This window comes from Mobula hypostoma, chromosome 6 (assembly GCF_963921235.1).
Source record: "Mobula hypostoma chromosome 6, sMobHyp1.1, whole genome shotgun sequence".
NCBI classification, from domain to species: domain Eukaryota; kingdom Metazoa; phylum Chordata; class Chondrichthyes; order Myliobatiformes; family Myliobatidae; genus Mobula; species Mobula hypostoma.
The window spans coordinates 177782122-177806670 of NC_086102.1; the positions used below are offsets into that span (position 1 = coordinate 177782122).

General features: G+C 42.0%; 1 protein-coding gene across 1 annotated transcript in view; it reads right to left on the reverse strand.

The window, feature by feature from the left end:
• The window catches only part of LOC134348797 (adenylate cyclase type 10-like), a 140599-nt gene extending 116513 nt beyond the window's left edge, over positions 1 to 24086 (reverse strand). The window contains exons 1-9 of the mRNA XM_063052600.1: positions 23662 to 24086; positions 23477 to 23581; positions 12996 to 13034; positions 12758 to 12901; positions 10622 to 10827; positions 9952 to 10048; positions 9781 to 9869; positions 6453 to 6644; positions 5361 to 5479 (exon numbers count right to left, since the gene is read on the reverse strand). Of these exons, the coding sequence (XP_062908670.1) occupies positions 5361 to 5479; positions 6453 to 6644; positions 9781 to 9869; positions 9952 to 10048; positions 10622 to 10827; positions 12758 to 12901; positions 12996 to 13034; positions 23477 to 23581; positions 23662 to 23872 (1202 nt within the window). The 5' untranslated portion in view covers positions 23873 to 24086. The remainder of the gene's footprint in view (positions 1 to 5360; positions 5480 to 6452; positions 6645 to 9780; positions 9870 to 9951; positions 10049 to 10621; positions 10828 to 12757; positions 12902 to 12995; positions 13035 to 23476; positions 23582 to 23661) is intronic.
• Positions 24087 to 24549: the final 463 nt, after the last annotated feature.

Below are 24549 nucleotides of genomic sequence, written 5' to 3' on the forward strand. Positions count from 1 at the left end.
AGAGCGACTACCCCTCTCTTATTCCCAAGTTCTACCCATGTAGCCTCATTGGATGATCCCTTCAGGATATCCTCTGTAAGAATTGCTATGATATTCCTTGTAATGCGTAGCCTTCTTGTATTCTCAATCATCTCACCCGAAATCCTAATGTTATTCCTAACATTCCTAAAACCCTGCTGTCATGTCTGAAACATCAGAGGCTTGCTCCCATGATTGCAATAATATCCTCATTTCAAGTGCTGAATCATACTCTACGCTGAAAGTAAGACCATAAGACAAAGGAGCAGAAGTCGGCCATTCGGCCCATCAAGTCTGCTCCGCCATTTTATCATGAGCTGATCCATTCTCCTATTTAGTCCCACTCCCCTGCTTCTCACCATAACCTTTGATGCCCTGGCTATTCAGATACATATCAATCTCTGCCTTAAATACACCCAATGACTTGACCTCCACTGCTGCCCGTGGCAACAAATTCCATAGATTCACCACCTTCTGACTAAAAAAATTTCTTCACATTTCTGTTCTGAATGGGCGCCCTTCAATCCTTAAGTCATGCCCTCTCGTACTAGACTCCCCCATCATGGGAAACAACTTTGCCACATCCACTCTGTCCATGTCTTTCAACATTCGAAATGTTTCTATGAGGTCTCCCCTCATTCTTCTAAACTCCAAGGAATACAGTCCAAGAGCGGACAAACGTTCCTCATACGTTAACCCTCTCATTCCTGGAATCATTCTAGTGAATCTTCTCTGTACCTTCTCTAACGTCAACACATCCTTTCTTAAATAAGGAGACCAAAACTGCCCACAGTACTCCAAGTGAGGTCTCACCAGTGCCTTACAGAGCCTCAACATCACATCCCTGCTCCTATACTCTATTCCTCTAGAAACGAATGCCAACATTGCATTCGCCTTCTTCACTACCGACTCAACCTGGAGGTTAACCTTAAGGGTATCCTGTACGAGGACTCCCAAGTCCCGTTGAATCTCAGAACTTTGAATTCTTTCCCCATTTAAATAATAGTCTGCCCATTTATTTCTTCTGCCAAAGTGCATAACCATACACTTTCCAACATTGTACTTCATTTGCCACTTCTCTGCCCATTCTTCCAATCTATCCAAGTCTCTCTGCAGACTCTCCATTTCCTCAGCACTACCAGCCCCTCCACCTATCTTCGTATCGTCAGCAAACTTAGCCACAAAGCCATCTATTCCATAATCCAAATCATTGATGTACAATGTAAAAAGAAGCGGCCCCAACACGGACCCCTGTCGAACACCACTGGTAACGGGCAGCCAACCAGAATAGGATCCCTTTATTCCCACTCTCCGTTTCCTGCCAATCAGCCAATGCTCTATCCACATATCTAACTTCCTCGTAATTCCATGGGCTCTTATCTTGTTAAGTAGCCTCATGTGTGGCACCTTGTCAAAGGCCTTCTGAAAATCCAAGTATACAACATCCACTGCATCTCCCTTGTCTAGCCTACTTGTAATTTCCTCAAAAAATTGTAATAGGTTTGTCAGGCAGGATTTTCCTTTAAGGAATCCATGCTGAGTTCTGCCTATCTTGTTATATGCCTCCAGGTACTCTGTAACCTCATCCTTGACAATCGACTCCAACAACTTTCCAACCACCGATGTCAAGCTAACAGGTCTATAATTTCCTTTTTGCTTCCTTGCCCCCTTCTTAAATAGCTGAGTGACATTTGCAATCTTCCAGTCCTCCAGAACCATGCCAGAATCTATCGACTTTTGAAAGATCATCACTAATGCCTCGAAAATCTCCACAGCTACTTCCTTCAGAACACGAGGGTGCATTCCATCTGGTCCGGGAGATTTATCTACCTTTAGACTATTCAGCTTCCTGAGTATTTTCTCTGTCGTAATTGTGACTGCGCACACTTCTCTTCCCTGCCACCCTCGAGTGTCCGGTATACTGCTGATGTCTTCCTCAGTGAAGACTGATGCAAAATACTCGTTCAGTTCCTCCGCCACCTCCTTATCTCCCAGTACAATTTCTCCAGCATCATTTTCTATCAGTCTTATATCTGCTGTCACCTGTCTTTTACTCTTTATATACTTGATAAAGCTTTTAGTATACTCTTTGATATTATTTGCTAGCTTCCTTTCATAGTTAACCTTTTCCCTCTTAATGACCTTCTTAGTTTCCTTTTGTAAGCTTTTAAAAACTTCCCAATCCTCTGTCTTCCCACTAATTTTTGCTTCCTTGTATGCCCTCTCCTTTGCTTTAACTTTGGCTTTGACTTCTCTTGTCAACCACGGTTGCATCCTTTTTCCATTCGAAAATTTCTTCTTTTTTGGAATATACCTGTCTTGCACATTCCTCACTTCTCGCATAAACTCCAGCCACTGCTGCTCTGCCGTCTTTCCCGCCAGTGTCTCTTTCCAGTCAACTTTGGCCAGTTCCTCTCTCAAGCCACTGTAATTTCCTTTACTCCACTGAAATACCGGCACATCAGATTTCGGCTTCTCTTTTTCAAATTTCACAGTGAACTCAATAATGTTATGATCACGGCCTCCTAAGGGTTCCTTCACCTCAATCTCTCTAATCACCTCCGGTTCATTACACAATACCCAATCCAGTACAGCCGATCCCCTAGTGGGCTCAACAACAAGCTGTTCTAAAAAGCCAACTCGCAGACATTCTACAAATTCTCTCTTGAGATCCAGTGCCGACCTGATTTTCCCAATCCACTCGCATGTTAAAATCCCCCACAATTATCATAACACTGCCCTTCTGATAAGCCTTTTCTATTTCTTGTTGTAATTTGTAGTCCACATCACTGCAGCTGTTTGGAGGCCTGTATATAACTGCCATCAGGGTCCTTTTACCCCTGCGATTTCTGAGCTCAACCCATAAAGATTCTGCACTTTCCGATCCTATATCACCTCTTTCTAATGATTTAATATCATTTCTTACCAATAAAGCCACACCTCCCCCTCTGCCTACCTTCCTATCCTTCCGATACACCGTGTATCCTTGGACGTTCAGCTCCTAGAGACATGCATCCTTTAGCCACGTCTCAGTGATGGCCACAATATCATACCTGCCAATCTGTAGCTGTACGACAAGATCATCCACCTTATTCTTTATGCTGCGTGCATTTAAGTATAACACCTTAAGACCAGTATTTGGTACATTTCGCTTTAATTTCACTGCAACATTATTGCACTGCAACTCATTCCAAAGGCTACAAATTTGCCCCATCATCTGCCTGTCTTTCCTGACATCTTTACCGCTCACTATCTTAGATTTATTTCTGTTTTCCCCTTCCTCCGCTCTATCATTCCGGTTCCCATCCCCCTGCCAGATTAGTTTAAACCCTCCCTAACAGCTCTATTAAACTTTCCCGCCAGGATATTGGTCCCCTTCGGGTTCAGGTATAACCTGTCCATTTTGAACAGGTCATACTTACCCCAGAAGAGATCCTAATTATCCAAGAATCTGAAGCCCTGCCCCTTGCACCAGTCTCTCAGCCACGCATTCATCTGCCTGATCCTACTATTCTTGCCCTCGCTATCACGTGGCACAGGTAGCAATCCCGAGATTACTACCCTGGAGGTCCTGCTTCTCAGCTTCCTTCCTAACTCCCAGAAATCTCTCTTCAGGACCTCCTCCCTTGTCCTATCTATGTCATTGGTACCAACATGTACCAAGACAACTGGCTGCTTGCCCTCTCCCTTCAGAATATTCAGGACCCGATCCGAGACATCCCGCACCCTGGCACCTGGGAGGCAACATACCATGCGGGTATCTCTGTCAGGCTCACAGAATCTCCTGTCTGTTCCCCTGACTATGGAATCCCCTACGACTACCGCATTCCTCTTCTCCCTCCTTCCCTCCTGCACAACAGCACCAGGCTCTGTGCCAGAGACCCTGTCACCGTAGGCATCCCCCTCAACAGCACCCAGAACAAGATATTTGTTGCTGAGGGGGACAGCCACAGGTGTGCTCTCCACTATCTGGGCACTTCCCTTCCCTCTCTTCACAGTGTCCCAGTTTTCTGACCCCTGTAGCCTAGGGATGACTACCTCCCTGTAGCTCCTGTCTATCACCTCTTCACTTTCCCTGAGAAGCAGTAGGTCATCAAGCTGCAGCTCCAGATCCCTAACACGGTCTCTGAGGAGCTGCATCTCGGTGCACCTGGCGCAGATGTGGCCATCAGGGAGGCTGGAGGTCTCCCAGGATTTCCACATCTGACACCGTGAATAAAGCACTAACCCTGCAGGCATGCTATCTAATTCTACAGGATTGAAACAGAAAAAAAACAAATGCATTTGAGCCTGACAGCCCTCCCATGCTCCCTAACACACCTTTGGCTGATGAACTTGTTTGATTCTTCCGATCAGCAAGGCGCTGAGCTGCATTGCCCGTCAAGGTCCTGGCTCAGACATAGCTGTCTTTTTAGGTTTGTAGGGATACTTTTGTGGATAACGTAACAAGTTTGGGGTCAGGATAGTGTTTTGAGACAGAGATAGGGCAAGTTAGAGGTCAGGCACAGGAAATGAAGAGGCAGAGGTCGGAGCCGGTGTTTGTAGTCCAGTACCGAACCGTCGAAGGCCAGTCGTAATGGAGGTTAGGTAGGCAGAGTCTGAGGACAGAGACCAGGTTGGCAAACCCTGGGTTGGAGGCCCATGCAGGCAGAAGGCACGAGGACTGCTGTTCCCTCAGGTCAGTGAGTCTTGGGGTCAGAGGGTGAGGCCCGAAGGTCAAAGAATCAGTCCTGTAGCTGAGACCTGAAGGCCAAAGTCACAACTGATATCTAGAGGGGTCAGTGAAGTCTGCAGGTAAATGCCCAAAGGTCAAAGTCTGAAGTTGGTGAGTCCACAGGTAAGGGTCCAAAGGTTTAAGTCCCTGGGTCGGTTTGTCTGGTCAGAGACCTGAAATCTGCACGTCTGTGAGACTAGGGCGGGGACTGGACATTGGAGGGCTGAGAATGTGGGTCTGAGAGTAAAGGGCAAGGAATGAAGGCCCAGAGGTGGCTTGTCCTGGGTTTGAAGGCCTGTCTGTGGGTGGGAAAAAGACTTGTTTTACTGATGTTTTGTTTTTGTTGCTGCTTGCATTGTTCTGCTGGACACTGTGGGACTGCTAATTTCGTGCCAGAATGTGTAACTGCACTCGCCGACTGTGCCCAGCATATCCTGAGGTGTATTGCACTATATGTTTCAATGTACACATGATAAATGAATCTGTACTTAAATCTGATTCATCTCCAACTTCTCGCCACCGACTGCACTATTACTATGCCTGCACCTCACTGATACTGATTATCATAAATTAACAAAATTTGCAGCTGGAATCTTTTCTAATACATCTACTCAATTTAAATGCTTACCTGACATATCTCAGTTTGTCACAGAATTCACTAACGTTGTGTGCGCACTGCAAAGCGTTTCCACATTCATCTTCTCCTTTGTCACCAGGAAGACCAAAAACACAAAGAAAAGTACATCCCTGAAAAAAATAACACCGATGTTGGAGACACAAATGTTGCCCTTGCATTTAAACACATTTTTAACAACTGACCTGCACTGGAGAACGGCTTTTGAAGAAATATATTAAGATTCATGAGGTTACTGAGATATATACGGATTTTAAACACTCCCAACAATAACTTATTGCCCATCTCTGTCCTGAGTAAAACATTAACATGTAAATTATAAATCACAACACGGTTGCTATTGCAGAAAGTCAATGCACAGAAGGAATTCCAATTAGTTTGCTTTGATGGTGTGATTGTGAAAGGTACTAAAGGCGTTTTCATTTACTCAAGCAGTGTCTACACACCGGATGAGCTGGATATTTGTTTAATTTTTCATGCCAAAACAGTTTCTCTGCAAGAGAATTTTGGGTGAGCTTTGATCATCTGCTTACTTTGGAAGATGATAGGTGAAGCCAGGTGGGTGGGCTAGAGAATGGCTGGAGAAGAAAGAATCTGATAGGAGAGGACAGCAGACCCTAGGAGAATGGGAAGGAAGAGGGAACCCAGGGGGTTAAGTAATAGGCAGTGAAAACTGAACTTCCAAAGGGAAAAGTTTAAATTTCTTCAGGGTATTTTCTGGTGTCAACTATTTCAGATAAAAATGGGACAAGTATCTTGACAAACTGAAGATTATTGTCTATCTCTGTCATACCACTGTATGTTTTATTTATTAAGTTGTGAGGGACACACTTCGCAGTATTACCCATTATTTTAAGGAAAATTGCAGGTATTAGTGCCATCTGGTGGTTATTTTGTTCAACAATTTTTCATCTTTTTGTTCAGATTGTGCTCTTTCTTGTAATGAAAAATGCTTAACTAATGCTTTCCGTGGGAATGATGTCTCTAATGCTCTGCGATAGTGAGGTTGCTGCAAATATGTTCCTCATTCCATCTATTCGTACATGTACTCACGCAAACAACAAACAAAACTTTGACTTGACTTACTTTGTCAAACATAAAGACCTTATTTATTCTGCCCTGATAATTTCTGAATTCATTGTTAATTCTAGTACAACAAGCCTGAATGGATTGGCATTGATGATTCATGGTTGCATTCTCCACAAGCTGCAGGTTCACAAACACGACGGTCGCTGGTCGCATTTCGGACAAATATTCCAAAGGGACCGCAGCATCAATCTAAGTCAAAATCAGAATCAGGTTTAATATCACCGGTATATGCTGTGAAACTGATTTGCATTGTATTCCTGCTGCAATGACATACATCAATAATAATAATACAAAAACATGAATTACAGTTAATATATTTTAAACAGTTAAATTAAATAAGTAGCACAAAAGTAAAAATAAAAAGTAGTGAGGTAGTGTTCATGGGTTTAATATCCATTAAGAAATTGGATAGCAGAGGGAAAGCTGTTCCTGAATCACTGAATGTGTACCTTCAGGCTCCTGTACCTCTTCCCTGATGGCAGCAATGAGAACAGGGCATGTCCTTGGTAGTGGGAGTCCTTCATGATGGATGCTGCCTTTTTGAGACATCGCTCCTTGAAGATGTCCCAGATACTACAGAGGCTGGTGCACATGATGGAGCTGGTTTAAGTTTACAATGCTTTTCAGCTTATTTTGATCCTGTGCAGTGGTCCCCACCCCCACCCCAACACCAGATGGTGATGCAGCCAGTTAGAATACTCTCCACAGTACATCAGTAGAAATTTGAGTGTACTTGGTGACATACCAAATCTCCTCAAGCTCCTAATGAAATATAGCCACTGCCATGCCTTCTTTGTAACTGCATTGCTATGTTGGGCCCAGGATAGGTCCACAGAGATATTGACACCCAGTAGCTTGAAATTCCTACTCTTTCCACTTCTGATCCCGCTATGAAGATCAGCAGGTATCCCTCATTTAACCCTTTCTGAAGTCCACTATCAGTTCTTTTGACTTACTGATGTTGAGTGTAGGGTTATTGCTGTGACACCACCTTAGTAGCTGGTAGATCTCACTCCTGTACACCTTCTCGTCACCAATTGAAATTTTGCCAACAATAGTTGAGTCATCAGCAAATTTATGGATGGTATTTGAGTTGTGGCTAGTCACACAATTATAAGTGTAGAGAGAGTGGAGCAGTGAGCTAAATTAATCTAAATTTTTAAAAAAGAAATTCTCACAGCAATGTGATGTAAAGCATTTTTATATTAGGTAGTTTTTATTTTGAAAGCATGGTAAATAGATTATTTGATGAATGCCATTTTCATGAGCTTTCAGCTAAAATATTTGAGTCTTGCTCCTATATCTAGGATATGTGGTGAAAAATCTTCCTCAGATGCATTAATCTAACCCTTCCTATCCATGTGCCTATTCAATTATTGTTTAAACATCGCAATTGTCCTCGTTCCAGCACCGCCTTTACAACTGTTTTGTATATCCATCATTCTCTATGTGGAAAATATTTCCCCTCTCACCTAAAAGCTATGCCTAAATTTTAGACTCACATAGCCTGGGAGGAAGACTGACTAAATACCCGAATCATACCCCTCATTGTTTTATAAACCTCCATAAGATCAACCCTTAATCCCCTCCACACCCAGGCTATCCAGGGTCTGCCTGGTCGGCTGAGTTCCTCCAGCATTTTGTGTGTGTTGCTTGGATTTTTAGCATCTGCAGATTTTCTCCTGCTTGGCAACCTAACCAGTGTGCCCTTATGACTCAACCCCTCTAATTCCACCAACATCCTTCCGCATGCTCTCTAGCTGAGGGCTCCATGGTTTTCCTTGTTTTGTGGCTGTCTGTGGGGAAATTCAAGTCTCAGGGTTGTATACTGCATATATTCTTTGATGATAAATGTACTTTGAAACTTTGAGTCATCTACTGTTTTCCCTGAACATTGAAGAATAAAAACATCCTGGCAATTTTTATGGTGATGTGCAAGAGTCTTTAAAATCATTTAACAAGTAAAATATGTACTTTTTGTGGTTAGCAAAGTGGGTGTTGAATATTTCATTGACTGCACTTTGGGCTCTGGAACAACAAGCTCCCTATGCTGAAAACCCAAGGACAAATTTGCCAGCTTTCAGGCAGCTGTTCCTAAGCAATGTCTGGACCAAAGCTAAAAGTGTGCAAACATTCTCGTTTTCTAGTTAACTGACATGTTTCATAATAGCAATGGCCACATACTATTGCTAAATACACCTCAGATGTTTAGCAGTTGGAATATTTAAAATTTTAAGCATATTTACTATCAAAGTATGAACGCAATATACACCCTTGTGATTCAGCTGCTTACAGGCAGCCACAAAACAAAGAAACCCAATGATACCCATTAAAAAGAGAAGTCTGTCCCAATGTGCAGAGAGAGAAAAGAAAGCAAATCGTGCAAACAATAAAAGAAAGCAAATAGCATTCAGAACTGAAGGTTTACGAAAGGCACACAGCCTGGCATCGCCGCAGCCAGAGCAGGCAACACAGCCTCAATTCAGCACAGAGCTGAGTAAACGTCATGAAATGAATAAAGTGTTATTCGTAAAGTATTTAGTAGTTTTGTTTGCCACTGATAAGTAGTCACTTGGCTTCATCAGCAGCATCCCAAACCTACATTACTATCTATAAACCTAGACCCATTATTGTCATGTGCCATCCTGAGTAGCGTAGGAGTAAGTGTCATGTAGTAATGTACTATCTCCAGGAGGACCATAAACTTTTTCTAGGGGTTTGCAGGCTTGCGTGCCTCAATGACCCAGAGAGCTATGTTGGCTGGAGTTAGGGCTTTAATTCTTTGGCGCTTTAGGATGGTCACCCATGCCAAATAGATCAAAGGGTAGAGGCCAGACTAAGTGTGGTCCACTGCTCAACCAGGTTCATGGGCTCAGCTCAGGGCTAACAACCCTGACTGCCAAAACAAAATTGTTGCAGAAACAGCAATGAAGAATCCTTCTACATCTGAGCGCAATGGTATTCCTGAATCTCCACCCGGGACTTGCATGACTGACCGTAGTGAAAACCGAGAGGAAGCCCTGAATACTGCCACAGATGGAGGGCCTTCATCACTGCCTCAAATGCCAGCAACATAATGGGTAGTAAGAAGAGGAAGTAATATACTCAGAAGGTTTGTAATTCAAGTAAACACAATGGAATTATTTATATCAAAAACACAATAGAATTTCAAACAATATTTATATTCACACAAAGCTGAAACAACTTTTCACAACTACACGTATACATTAGGAACCCATCAGATGCCAAACACCTTAAGATGATAATACATTGAGGATCAGACATGAAAAATCCTTTGATAAATAAAAATGTTTACATTTCATACCTTTAGTAAAACTGTTTTCAGGAGATATTTACGGAGAACTGCTTCGAGTTGTGGATTTGGCAATAATCTTGCTGTTTTCCTTATTACCTCTGAAAATGAATCTAAAGTCAGTTTTTTATGACCATGTGACAAGTGGTCAATAATGAAAACTCAGCAAAAAAATTAATGTACCTTTACTCACACCAACTTCTTGAAATTCCAGATGAGTTCCATGCTTATTTACATACTTTTCAACTGAAAATTGAGGATCTCTTTTAATGTATCTCACCTGTATTGTAAAACATATTCTAAAAAATAAATGTATAATTTGTTTTGTGATAAACAATAAATGATTTTCTATAAAGTTAGAATTGTTGTGTCAATGGGAGTAGACAATTTAAAGGGATCAGCATGGACTAGATGGGCCGAAGGGTCTGCTTCTGTGCTGTATTTTTCTTTGATTCTATATTGCCAACATCATTATTGCTGAGCTTATCCTTAACAGGTATAAACAATACAAATCTTTATCAATGTGAAAATTTAAATAATAGACTTTTGGATATAACAGTAAAAATGTCAGCACTGGAAATGGGACTAACAATTATCACATTCGTTTAATCCAGAAATCATACTTAACAATTTACAATAAAAGAAAATATATCTGTAAATACGGAACACCTCATCTAGTCTACCATCAAAAATGGAGGGGAAAGCAGAAATTATTGCAATACAAGTTTTCAAAAGTTACTAGGAACAATTTATTCATTTGAAAAATAATATAATATATAACAAATATTAATGAACAATGATACCAAGGTTAATAACAAGGACAAACACAAAAAATGAAAAATATTGGATTTACCCTTACAGCTCTTTCATTTTCTATCTTTTCAACAACAAGATTGCTTCTGTCACACAGTTCCCATGCATTTGGGGATAAAATAACAGTATTGGCTGAAGCAAGTCCCTCAGCTTTCCGGACTTCATCTATCGCTCGACCAATTAATGCATAATAACGAGATTCCTCATCTCCCATTACCACTTTGGACAGTTTCCCTGCCGAAATACCTGTAAAGAAAGTGTCCACTGAATTACGAACTTAAATTTATCATCAATGCTTTACAATTTGCTAACATTGCGATAATGACTTATTTCTCTCCTTTACTATTAATAACAACAGGGCATCCTTAAATTCGCAAAATCAAAGCGTCTCACATATCCACACCATTTATATATACTTTGTATTGCAGGGTCCATCTCCTGTTGGTAATCTCCTGTTACCAAAGAGTACAGTGGTCTTCTCCTCCTCTCTGTGTTTCCTAGGTACATGTTTTTCAGTAAGCAGTCCTGGGGGTACCACAGAAATATGTCATGTGTTTCTCTCTTTTCACTTTCTGCCTGTTAATTATTTAGATTTAGATCCCTCATGCTTGCGTTTGTGTGTTTTTGCTTCCTATTTTATGTGTCCTATAGTACCGTACAAAGAATTTTAAAAAAGAGACACAAAAAGATTCTAAGAAATAATAAATCCTCATTAAAATAAGGCTGGTGTAATGATACATAAAAATAAGTAATGTAACAAAATGCTGGAGGAACTCAGCATGTTAGGTAGTATCTACGGAAATGAATAAAGAGTTGATGTTTCGGGCGAGAACCTTCTTCGGGACTGTGAAGGAAGGGGGAAGATGCAAAAATAAAAAGGTAGGGGGAGGGGAAGAGGGATAGCTGGAAGGTGATAGGTGAAGCCAGGTGGGTGGGAAAGGATGGAATCTGACAGGAGAGGAGTGTGGACCATTGGAGAAGAGGAAGCTGGAGGGGGGCGCAGGGGGAGATGTTAGATGGGTGAGAAGACGTAAAAGGTAGAGTGGGGAATAGAGGAAGGAGGGGAGAACTTTTTTTTTAACCAGAAGGAGAAATTGATATTCACGTTATCGAGTTGGAGGCCACCCAGATGGAATGCAAGGTGTTGCTCCTCCACCCAGAGGGTGGCCTCATCTTGGCACAAGAGCAAGTATAATAACACATAATGTAAAATATGCTCAGTGTTATAGCTGCCTAAGAGTCATGCGTTAAGAGAAAGGCCTTTAAGGTAATTACTGGAAAGAATACAGTAGAAGCCACAAGACAATTAAAGAGACAGAGCTAATATAGATTTTAGGAAGTGAATAATCATTACACATTTGGGGGACTTACTATGGATCACTGAATAGTAAAAATGAATGGAGAAATATGTTGATGAATGTGTCCTACATAGATTCATGGCTTCCAAATAGCTTTTTCCAGTATGGAAGAGAGTTAAAATGTCACAAGGTTTGTCAAAAACCTCATCATTGACAAAAAAGGTATTCATTCATTCATTCATTATGTGCCATGTCATATGATGTGGGTGATCATGGTCTTTCCATCACCATGGTTGTTCTTAGCAAATTTTCTACAGAAATAGCTTGCTGTTGCCTTCTTCTGGGCAGTGTCTTTACAAGATGGGCGATCCCAGCCATTATCAATGCTCTTCAGAGACTGTCTGCCTGGCGTCAGTGGTCCCGTAACCAGGACTTGTGACATGCACCACTTCCTCCTGTGGCTTCATGTGACACTGATCGTGGGGGGGGGGGGGGTGGTGGAAGCTAAGCAGGTGCTACACCTTGCTTAAGGGTGACCTGTAGGCAAGCAGAGGGAAGAAGCGCCTTACACCTCCTTTGGTAGAGATGCATCTTCACATCACCCATAAAAACAGGTATTAGCAAGTTATTAGTTGTTCATTAAATAATAATTGCTAAAACATAACTATTCATCTGATCTAGTAATGATATGATGCTCAAATTTATTCTCTTATGATTCAATTATCACATTAGCACAAAATTATACTTAGTAATAAATCAGGTTTACTAGTAAAAGATACACTAACAGTATAAACAAATGTTCAACTTTCACTGTAAAGCATACATCATTAAAATTAGAATTTAACATTAAATGGCAAGTTTTAATAATTAGCAATTACCTATTTTTACTCGGAGTTTCACTCCCACTTCAGTTTCCCTATTGTCACATTTATCTTGGATATTCAGACTACATTTTACAGCCAGTGTGAGTATTTGACTCAGGGCTTTCCTGCTTTCTCTCCACAATGCCAGCAGTGCATCACCTGCGAGGAAACAAAATGATCATACTCACACTAAAACTAGTGCCATCCAAAATAAGCGCAAGTTACAAATTTATGTTAATTTGCAATTTCTTACCTGCATAGTTTACAATATCTCCTCCTGCTTGAAGAATATCTAAAAGACGTTGGGAAAGATAAAAATTATTTGTAATTATTACTTAGGTGAGAATAAAATTAAACAGCCACATCACCACACTGTTCCTTCCTTATGGAATGGTAGCGTAGTGGTCCGCAAAACGGTTTACAGCGCCAGTGATCCGGGTTCAATTTCTGTTGCTGTCTGTAAGGAGTTTGTACGTCCTCCTCGTGACCGCGTAGGTTTCTTTCGGGTGCTCCGGTTTCCTCTCACAGTCCAAAGACGTACTGGTTGGTGGGTTAATTGGTCATTGTAAATTGTCCCAAGCTAGGGTTGCCAGGCAGCACAGCTTTAAGGGCCAGCTAGGCCTATTCAGTGCTGTATCTCACTAATTTTTTTTAAATTGGGTTGTAGAGGTTAGATTTCCTGCATTATCATTGATTTGGAGGGATTAAAATCGGTTTTAATGAAGCTACCAGTTCAAACCAGCCAGAAGAGTGAATCGTTTTGTATCCATGTTCAACAGCAGGTTCTGAGTGATTGATTTATCTGGGGCTTTCCAATTCACTCCAGGCGATGAGGATGTGTCTGAGAACAATAGATACAGATAATTGCAGCTGTAGGTAGACAAGTACACAAGTCTAAGGGGAATAAAATAACTTGCTCTTGAGCACAAAAAAAAGCACAGAAGGTAAAGAATGCAATAAATATAAATACATAAGATAGCTTATATACATATTGATTGTATGTTCATAAAGTTTTGCTAGGCAGCACCTAAGGTGACTGACGGGAAATAACAAAGTAGTGGTGGAGTTAGTGGGTAAAGGTGCTGATCATTCTTAATGCTTGGGGTTCAAAGTTCAGAGTTCAAATTAAATTTATTATCACAGTACATATGTCACTATGTACAACCCTGAGATTCGTTTTCTTGCAGGCCTGCTCAGTAAATCCAAGAAATGTAATGGAATAAATGAAACACTGCAACCAACAGGACAAACAGGCAATGTGCAAAAGACAGCAAACTGCAAATATAAAAGGAAAAAAAAGAAATAATAATAAATAATATACAGAACATGAAATGAAGAGTCCTTGAAAGCGAATCCATAGGGTGTGGGAACATTTCAGTGTTGGGGCGAGTGGAGTTGAGTGAAGTTACCCCTCTGATACAAGAGCCTGATGGCGGACGAGTAATAAATGTTCCTGAACCTGGTGGTGTGAGTCCTGAGGCTCCTGCATCTTCTTCTTGATAGCAGCAGTGAGAAGACAGCATGACTTGCAGGGTGGGGTCCCTGATGATGGATGCTGCTTTCCTGCAACAACGCTTCATATAGATGTGCTCAATGGTGGGAGGGCTTTACCCGTGATAGACTGAACCATACTCACTTTTTGTACGATCTTCCATTCAAGGGCACTGGTGTTTCCATACCAGGCTGTGGTACAACCAGTCAATATACTCTCTGCCACACATCTAAAGAAGTTTGTCAAAGTTTTAGTTGTCATGCCAAATTTTTGCAAACTTCTACGCATGTCGTGGCGCTGCCATGCTTTTTTGTAATTACACTTGCTGAGCCCAGGATATGTCTCCTGGAATAGTAACACAAAGAAACTTGAAGTCGCTGACCCTCTCCCATCTCTGTTCCTTTGATGAGGACTGACTCATGGACCTCCTCCTGAAGTCTATAATCAGCTCCTTGCTCTTGCCACAACAACCACCTCTCATTCAATCTCAGCAAGACCCTAGAGCTGATTATTCACTTGAAGGGGAGGAAACCAGAGGCCCATGAGCCAGTCCTCAACATGGGTAATTCTTATTCAGTCTGCTGGCCCTGGTATGGATGCTACATCGCCTCCTGCTTGATGCAGTGAGACAAACTGTCCATGAGGAAGGTGTGTGGGATCCTTCATGATGTTACTGGCCCTCTTCAGGCACCTTTCTGTATACATGTCCTTGATGGCAGGTAGGCTGGTTTCAATGATGCGTTGGGCACATCAAGAAAGTATTCTATTGAGCTACTCACAACCATCAAGATGCACTTGCTCATCTACGTGTTTGCTCCAGTCCAGTCTGGAGTTTTGAGGATTACAGCTCCAAATCTCATTTCATACTTGGTCCATTGCAAATATGGTCAAAAGTGCCAGCTCCCAATGCAATGCAATAGTAGCTGCCTTCAACATCAAGGAAGTATTTGACAAAATATGGCATGAACAGTTCCCAGTAAAACTGAAGTCACAGTTTTGAAGGCAACACATTACATTCACTGGAGTCATGCTTTGCACATAGAAGGATGGCTGTGTTTGTGCAAGGGCTATCATCCCATTAGCACATCGGTGAAAGAGTTCCGCAGGGAAAATTTTAGGCAAAAGCGACTTCAATAATAACTTTCCTTCATAAGATCAGAGGTGCATATGTATATTGATGATCACACACTGTTCAGTCCCATTTGCAACTCTTCAAAAGTGAAAGAATTGATAACACCATGCAGGAGATCTTGGACAATGTTCAGGTGACAACTGAGCTGCAGATCATAACATTTAAGCCTTAGATGTCAGAACTGATGATCTCTACACAAGTCTGACTACCTACCTTGTAAGTAAATTCTTATTCTCCCATAATCAAAACCACCGAGTATTATCAATAACAAAAAAAAAACAAATACAAAGACTATTACAGCTGATGAAAGGGTGGGTATCATGGGGTGAATGACTCACTACCCACTTCCACAAATCATTCACAGCATCTCCAAGATATACAAGTAATGTGATGGAATATTCTCAAAATATCTGTATGAATTTGTCTCCAATAGTTCCCAAGGAGCACATCATCTAAAGGGCAAGACTTCTTGTTTGATATAACTTGAAGTAGCAAATGAAAGAGTGACATTATTGCAGGGCGGGAGCCATGTAAAAAGAACAAGTTTCTTTCGCAGAGTGTTTCATTTAAGCAAATATAAAGTAGTGAAGTGTAAGTGGAGCAGCCATTGTTGGAGTGAACCAGTGTTAGATTAGTCAGGCTTTATCTGAACAGGCTTAGGCGAGAACAGGTGGAGGCTAATGATGCTGAGTCTCTTATTATCATTTATTTTTGACTGTGGAACTTAGTTTTACAGAGCCCATAGGTCTAAAGATAAATTAGCCCGTTTTTATTCCCATATAAGCCCTATTTCTGACAGATGTCACTCTGAGGTGGCTTCTTTAACTCAAATGTTTTGGTCCTGTCCTCCCTTGGAAGAATATTGGAAAGATATTTTTGCTATTATCTCAACAGTTCTATGTTTTGATTTACAACCCCATCTTATTATGGCAATTTTTGTATATTTTTGTATATATTTTTTTTCTTTTTATTTCCTTTTCTTCTTTATGATTAATTTCATCATGAGTTTGGAAGTCTATTATACCTATGTTATTTGAAATCTTTTTTGTATATGTTTATTAATAATATTATTCCAATCTTTGTATCAACATTGTTATTGTGTTTGTAGGTTTGAAAATTAATAAAAAGATTTAAAAAGAAAGAGGAACTTAGTTTTGAGAAGTTGGAGCCAAAGGTATTAACAAGCTCAGTGAGAAGAGGCTGAGCAAGTGATCTAGTTAAGTGTGAAACTCAAAGGTTTCAGAGAGAAGGTAATCTTTTTTATTGTCTGTAAATCCTTAGTACAGTATGGGCAGTATGGTTAAGGAGGTGAACTGCTCCTCCTGTGAGATGACTGCATCTGCAGCACATGCACCCAACTTCAGCTCCTGATGTCAGAACCACTCAGGAGGCTGAACCCCTCTGATGAAATGTTTACTGAGGTGGTCACACCCAGCATGCAGGTTGTGTGACTCTGAGTTTGCTGCAGAAGACAGTGGCTGCAAATGAAGATGAATTTCATCGTTCCACAAGCTCTAAAGCCTTGAACACAAAGAGTATTAATGGAAGAGAGTCAAGGAAGAAGCCCTGCCTTTGAAGAAAAGCATATCCTTGCCCATGAAGACTTTGCAAAGCATCACTTAGAAGATACTGTAAAAATGTGGAAGAAGGTCTTGTGGTCAGATGAGATCAAAATGGAACATTTTAGCCTCAACCCCATGTGGCACATGTGGTGCAAATCGAATACTGTGTAACAGCCATGTAACACCATCCCTACTGTACAGTATGGTGGAGACAGCATCATGCTATGGGGATGTGTTTCAGCAGTAGGGGACAGAAAACTGGTTACGATTGATAGTAAGATAAATGCTGCCAAATACAGAGATCCTGGATAAAAACCTGCTAACCTCTGATAGAAAGCTTCAACTGGGGAGGAAGTTCATCTTTCAGCCGGGCAAGTACACAAAGCACACTGCCAGAGCAACAATGGAGTGGCTTCAGATGAAGAAAATTGATGTCCTTTAGTGGTCCTCTGATGTCAAGGGAGGTGAAGAACCTAGTCAAGATGGAAAAGTAAATGTATATAAAGGAAGTGTGAATCAAACAGAGCACTTGAGAATTATGAGGCCTGAAAAGAACTCAAGAAAGGAATTAGGAAAGCCAGGACAGGCAATGAAATTTTCTTGGCAAATAGGAGTAAAGAGAATTCCAAGGCATTCTATGCATACATCAGGAGCAAGTGGATTACTAGGGAGACAGTAAGACCATGCAGAATAAAGGAGGGAATATTTGCTTGGACATGGATGATGTGGGCGAGGTCCTTAGTAAGCATTTTACATCTGTATTTGCCAAGGAAAAGGACAAGGATGACAGGGCTGAGAGTATTAATATACTAGGATGGTAGTATTGGGTCTTTTAAAGAGCATTAATGTGGATAGGTCCCCAGGATATAATGCGATATATCCCAAGTTACTGAGAGAGGCAAGTGAAGAGATTACTGGAGCCTTGACTAATAGCTGTGATCCCCACCCCCAGCTACAGATGAGATACCAGAGATCCCAGAGGACCGGCAAGTAGCTAATGTTATTCCATTATTCAAGGGGGGAACTAGGGATAATCCTGGAAATAACAGACCAAGTGAATCCCACATCACTGGTACTGGAGAGGATTGTTATGGGTAGAATTTATGAGCGTCTGGAAAACCATAGCCTAAGTAGGGAGAACCAGCATGGCTTTGTGCCGGGCAAGTTATGTCTTACTAACTTGATTGAGTTTTTTTGGCAAGATGACAAGGGTGAGTGATGGAGGTAGAGATGTCGAATTTGGTTAAATGGATTTTAGTAAGGTGTTTGACAAGCTCCCTCAGGGGAAGGCTCATCCCGAAGATTAAGATGTATAGGATCCATGGATTCAGAACTGGTTTGCCCTTAAGAAGACTGATAATATATGACCAATATAAATGAACTGCATGAAAATGTTGATGGATGGATTCGTAAGTTTGCAGATTATACAAAGATTGGTGGTGTTGTGAATAGCGTAGAAGACTGGCAAAGAACACAGCAGAATATAGATCAAGTTGCAGATATGGGCAGAGAAATGGCAGATGGAGTTTAACCCAGATAAATGTGAAGTGTTGCACCTCGGTAGGTCAAATGAAAAGAGAAATTGCATTGAATTGAATTAACTTTATTTCTTACATCCTTCACACACAAGTAAAAATCTTTACATTACATCTCTATCTAAATATGCAATGTGTAATTTATAATAATTTGTAATAAATAGTATGTACAACAGGACAGTCAATATAGCATAGAAATACAGTTGTATCAGTGTGAATTAATCAGTCTGATGGCCCGGTGGAAGAAGTTGTTCCAGAGCCTGTTGGTCCTGGCCTTTATGCTGTGATACCATTTCCCAGATGGTAGCACCTGGAACAGTTTGTGGTTGGGGTGACTCGGGTCCCAATGATCCTTCGGTCCTTTTCACACACCTGTCTCTGTAAATGTCCTGAATCGTGGGAAGTTCACATCTACAGATGTGCTGGGCTGTCTGCACCACTCTGAGAGTCCTGTGATTGAGGGAAGTACAGTTCCCATACCAGCCAGTGATGCAGCCAGTCAGGATGCTCTCAATGTCCCCTCTGTAAAAAGTCCTTAGGATTTAGGGGCCTATACCAAACTTCAACCGTCTGAGATGAAAGAGGTGCTGTTGTGCTTTTTTCGCCACACAGCCAGTATGTACAGACCAAGTAAGGTCTTCGGTGATGTGTATACTGAGGAATTTAAAGTTGTTCACCCTCTCAACCTCAGATCCACTGATGTCAATAGGAGTTAGCCTGTCTCCGTTCCTCCTGTAGTCCACAACCAGCTCCTTTTTTTGCAACCTGAGGAAGAGATTTTTTTCTTGACACCACTGTATCAGGGATGATGACTTCTTCTCCGTAGGCTGCATCATTATTATTTGAGATAAAGCCAATCTATGTAGTATTGTCAACAAATTTAATTAGCAGATTGAAGCTGTGGATGGTGATAGAGAGAGTAGAGTAGGGGACTTAGGATGCAGCCCTGAGGGGCACCTGTGTTGAGAGTCAGAGGGGCAGAGGTGAAGGAGCCCAGTCTTACCACCTGCTGGCCATCTGACAGGAAGTCCAGGATCCAGCTGCACAAGGCATGAAGGCCAAGGTCTCTTCTTCTTGTCAAGCCTGGAGAGAATTATGGTGTTAAATGCTGAACTGTAGTCGAAGAACAGCATTCTCACATAAGCATCCTTCTTCTCCAGATGTGTAAGGATGATGTGTAGAGTTGTGGCTGTTGCACAGACATCCCACCTCTCCCGTGAGTCTCCCACATATTAATAGTGGCTCCCTGATGCCCGCAAATTATATACAATGTCACAGAAATTGATTTTTTTGAGAGCGAGCGTGAGAGAACGTTCAAGAAAGAGCGAGAGAGCGAGAGCAAGAAAGCAAGCACGAGTGAGAGCGACCACGAGAGAGAAAGCAAGCGCGAGAGAGAGCTAGAGAGCAAGCGCGAGAGAGCGAGAGGGCGAGAGAGCAAGTGCGAGAGAGAGAGCAAGCGCGAGAGTGCTCACGATAGAGAGAGCAAGAGCAAGAGAGTTCCAAAAAAGTCAGAGTGGCAGAGTGTTCCAAAAAAAAAATAAAACGTACATCACCCCAGACTACACTAAAGTGTACCCCTGCCTAATAGGGGTCAAAATAATGACAGTGTTGCTCGCTGCGCTGTTTACAGCAGTGACTTTTCTATTACCCATTGTGGGTTAAGACTGTAAAAGACATGTTGAGGTGAGTTTAACAGGTGTCATTCATTCATTAGCATAGCTAACGTTATTTAAACTAGCTGTCCAGCTGCTAAGGAGCTATTCTATTGCAGACATCCCATCTCTCCTGGGAGTCTCCTGCAAATTGATGGTGCTACCTCCCTGAAATGAGTTTTTGCAGGGTGGGATGTCTGGTTCCGTCATGTGTCAATCGGTTGTGTCAACAGGTGAACTGCAGGGGGTCCAGTGTGGGTGGTAGCATGCTGCAGATGTAGTCCTTGACCAGCCTCTATGGAGGAGAGAGCGACAGGACGTCAGTCTTTCAGACATGTTACCTTGGTCTTTTTGGGTACAGGGACAATGGTGAATGTTTTGAAGCAGGAGGGCACTCTACACTGGGAGAGGGAGAGATTGAAAATATCTGTAAACACACCTGCCAGTTGTGCCATGCAAGACCTTTAACAGTGTTGATGAGCAGAGAGATCTTGGGTTCCAAGTTCATAGCGCCATGAATGTGGCTGCACAGGTTGGGAGGGCAATTAAGGTGGCAAATAGCATGTTGCCTTTTATATGTTGAGGCATTAAGTCCAACAGTCAGAACGTTAGGATGCAGTTTTACAAAACTCTGGTTAAGCCGCACCTGGAGTTTTGCATAGAGTTCCAGTCACCTCCTTATCAGAAAGGTGTCGAGGGTGTGGAAGAGGTTTACTTGAATGAGAGGGCATGTGCTGCAGCAGGAGGTTGGACAAACTTGGGTTGTTTTCTCTAGAGTGGCAGAGGCTGAGGGAAGATCTGATAGAGGTTTATAAGATTAGAGATTTATAGATAGAGTAGACAAATAGTCATCTCTCCCAGAGTTGAAATATCTAATACCGGAGGTCATTCATTTAAAGATGAGAGGGTGTAATTTCAAAGGAGATGCAAGGGGCAAGTTTTTATTTTAGATGGAGAGTGGTGGGTGCCTTGAACTGCACTACCTGGTGTGGTGGTAGAGGCAGATGTATTAAGAACTTTTACGAGATGTTTAGATACCACACAAATTGAAGGAAAACGGAAGAAGATGGACATTGTGTCAGCATAAGGGATTAGTTAGGCTGGGCATTTAATTCCTAATTTATTTAGTTCAGCACAGCACTGTGGGCCGAAGGGCCATTCCTGTGCTGTACAGTTCTCTGTCCTATAATATCCACCACTGTTCATCAACTATCAAGGCAAAAATGTGATAGGGAGAGGGAAGGAGAATGGGGTTGAGTGGGATAATAAATCAGCCATGACAGAATGGTGGAGCAGACTCCGATGGGCTGAATGGCCTAATTCTGTTCCTATGTCTTAATGTCTTACAGTCCTATCTACAAAACACTTTCCTACCATGGTATCTCTCAGAAATTGGTCATTCCTGAGTGTTGTTTTGGGTTAAATTCATCCAAGCAAGCAACAAACCGAGCTTTCAACTGAACCATCAAAGCCGGTGACCACTACCAACAAAAATAAAAACCCTAGGTGCTCACTCACACAATGCAAGTTAATCTCAAAGTTGCAAGGTATGTTAATAGAAAAATATCAGTTCCTTCATCATAACAGAATCCAAATTCAGGAACTCACTTTTTACCCATTACCTGGGAGTACCTTCACCAAAACGTTTGCTCAAATGGGTTAACACCATTTACTCAAAAACATTTAGGATGAATAATAAATACTAGCCTTGCCAGTGATACTTACATCTTATGTTTTAAAAAAATGCTACTTAGATAATCGTAATTATTAAAAACCCAGGTCACCCATGTCTCAAATCTCATCTCCTCTGCTTCAGCCTGCAATTGCTCCTGTCTTCACTATGGGGCAGCATACACCCTTTGTCCCACCCTTTCAGACATGTTCTCACTAATATGCAACGTTTCAATCAGTGACAATCATCCAATTGACTGAACTTCTCATGTGAAGGTAGTCCTGGGCTGCCTTGCAAAGGAAGATGTTATAATGGGAATATGTCATGGGACTGACAAGGTTGGTGATAAATGGATGAATCTTCCATGTTGGGTCTGAAATGGTGGCAGAGAAAAAGGCAACTATTTATACAATTTTCCTTGGTGTTGAAGAGCGTGGTTGGCCTATTCTTGAATGCACTATGGCAAGTCAAACTGAAAAGAAATTTCTTCAGCTGGCAATCATAAACACAAGAGTTTCTGTAGGTGCTGGAAATGTTGAGCAGCACACTCAAATTGCTGGAACAACTCAACAAGTCTGTCAGGCAGCATCTATAGAGAAGACCTGATGAAGACCTGAAACACTTCCTTTTACAGATGCTGCCTGACTTACCAAGTTCCTCCTGTAATTGCAAGTTGACAGGTATTTAGGTGAACACTTTGTTGCCGAAAGTAATTGTTGATCTTAAAATACCGGGCAGGCCCATCAAATGAGGTTGAGCAGAGGACTCCTTCAAATTTTGAAACAGTATTAGAAAAATGTTGGAAGAACTCAGTAGAATCTTATAAGGTGATTTATTTGAGGGAATAATGGGTGACTAAGTTTTCTTTTAAGAGCACAAGACACAGGAGCAGAATTAGGCCATTTGTCCACAAAGTCTGCTCCACCATTTCATAATAGCTGACCCATTTTCCCTCTCAGTCTCAATCACGTGCATTCTCCCACATCCCTTCATGCCCTGACTAATCAAGAATCTATCAAACTCTGCCTTAAATATGCCCAGTGACTTGGCCTCCACAGCTGCCGTGGCAACAACTTCCATAGACCCACCACTCTCTGGGTAAAGAAATTCCTAACCTCCGTTCTAAAAGAATGCCCCCTCTATTCTGAGGCTGTGTCCTTCAGTCTTAGATTTTTCCCACATTAGGAAAAAACATCCTCTCCACATCCATTCTACAGAGGCCTTTCAATATTGGCGAGGTTTCAAAGTGGTCACCTCTCATTCTTGTGAATTCCAGACCGTACAGGCCAGAGCCATCAAATGCATACTTGCAATCCGGTCATCATTCTTGTGAACCTCCTTTGAACCCTCTCCAATGTCAGCACTTGCTTTCTGCCCAGAACTGCTCACAACACTCTAAGTAAGGCCTCACCAGTGTTTGATAGTCTAGCTGACATCCTAGTTTTTATATTCTAGTGCTCTTGAAATGAATGACATCTCATTTGTCTTCCTCACCACCGACTCAACCTGCAAACTAAGCTTTAGAGAATCTTGTACAAGGACTCCCAAGTCCATTTTAAGTGAAGGATAACAATTTGATCTTTCCAGTGGCATGCATACATCTGAAAATAGAAGCAACTACAGAATCCCCGCAGTTTCTAATCAAAGCTGAACGAGACTCCACCCACAAGCCAGCTCGTGATTACTCACGGTCCACGATGTCTGAGATGTAGCCATTGAGAGTCCGGGTCAAATGGTCGGCTCCACTGCCTTTCTTGCTGTTCCGCGTGTAGGTCTCAGTAAGGCTGGTGAACCCTGCGGTAATGCAGAATATGCGTCAGGTACTTACCGGCCTTGGCGGGCCGCCCCGCTCTCGTCCACCTGCCGCCTCTTACCTGAAATATCAGCGAAGAGCAGCACGCCGTGAAAATGTTCCACATCAGGGATAGGCCGGTCTACACCCTCATATACCACCAGGTCGGGCACGTTAGCAGCTAGTTTGCTGATTTTATAGGTGCCGGTGAAGAAAGCTCTCCGCTTGTCGATCTTCAGTCGAGTGATTGGCCGGACGAAGCTGACAGTGCGTCTGTGGGGAACATGATCCATGTCTCTGCGCACCAGTTCCCCTCTCTCCGCCCCGACTGCCGTCCGCTAAACTGCCCTGGAGGGTCCACGGGCACCTATTGTGAGGTCACAGCGAGATTGGGAGGGACGCTTAGCGCTGCCCCGTCACGTTGAATGAGTAAATAGATACATTTGCGCTTTTCCATGTTTTGCTCCGCTGTTTGTAATTGAAGTTATCACCTCGGCATTTCAAAAGGTAAACTAAAGCTGCAGGTGATAATAATGCAGAAATCTAGAATAAATGTACAGAATTTCAAAGTAAATTTGTTATCGAAGTACATGTATATCGTCATATGCAACCCTAAGATTTGTTGTCTTGCGGGCATACTCAGTAAATCCAATAACCATGATAGAATCAATGAACGACCGCACTCAACAGGGACAACAACTAGTGTGCAAAAGACACAAAACTGCGCAAATACAAAAGAAAAACAAAACATAATAATAAATAAATAAGCAATAAGTATCAAGAGCATGAGATGAAGAGCCCTTGAAAGTGGAAACATTTCAATAATGGAGCAAGTGAAGTTATTCCCACTAGTTCAAGAGCCAGATGCTAGAGGGGTAATAACTGTTCCTGAACCTGGTGGTGTGAGTCTTGAGACTCATGTACCTTATTCCTGATGGCAGCAGTGAGAACAGGGCATGGCGGGGGTACC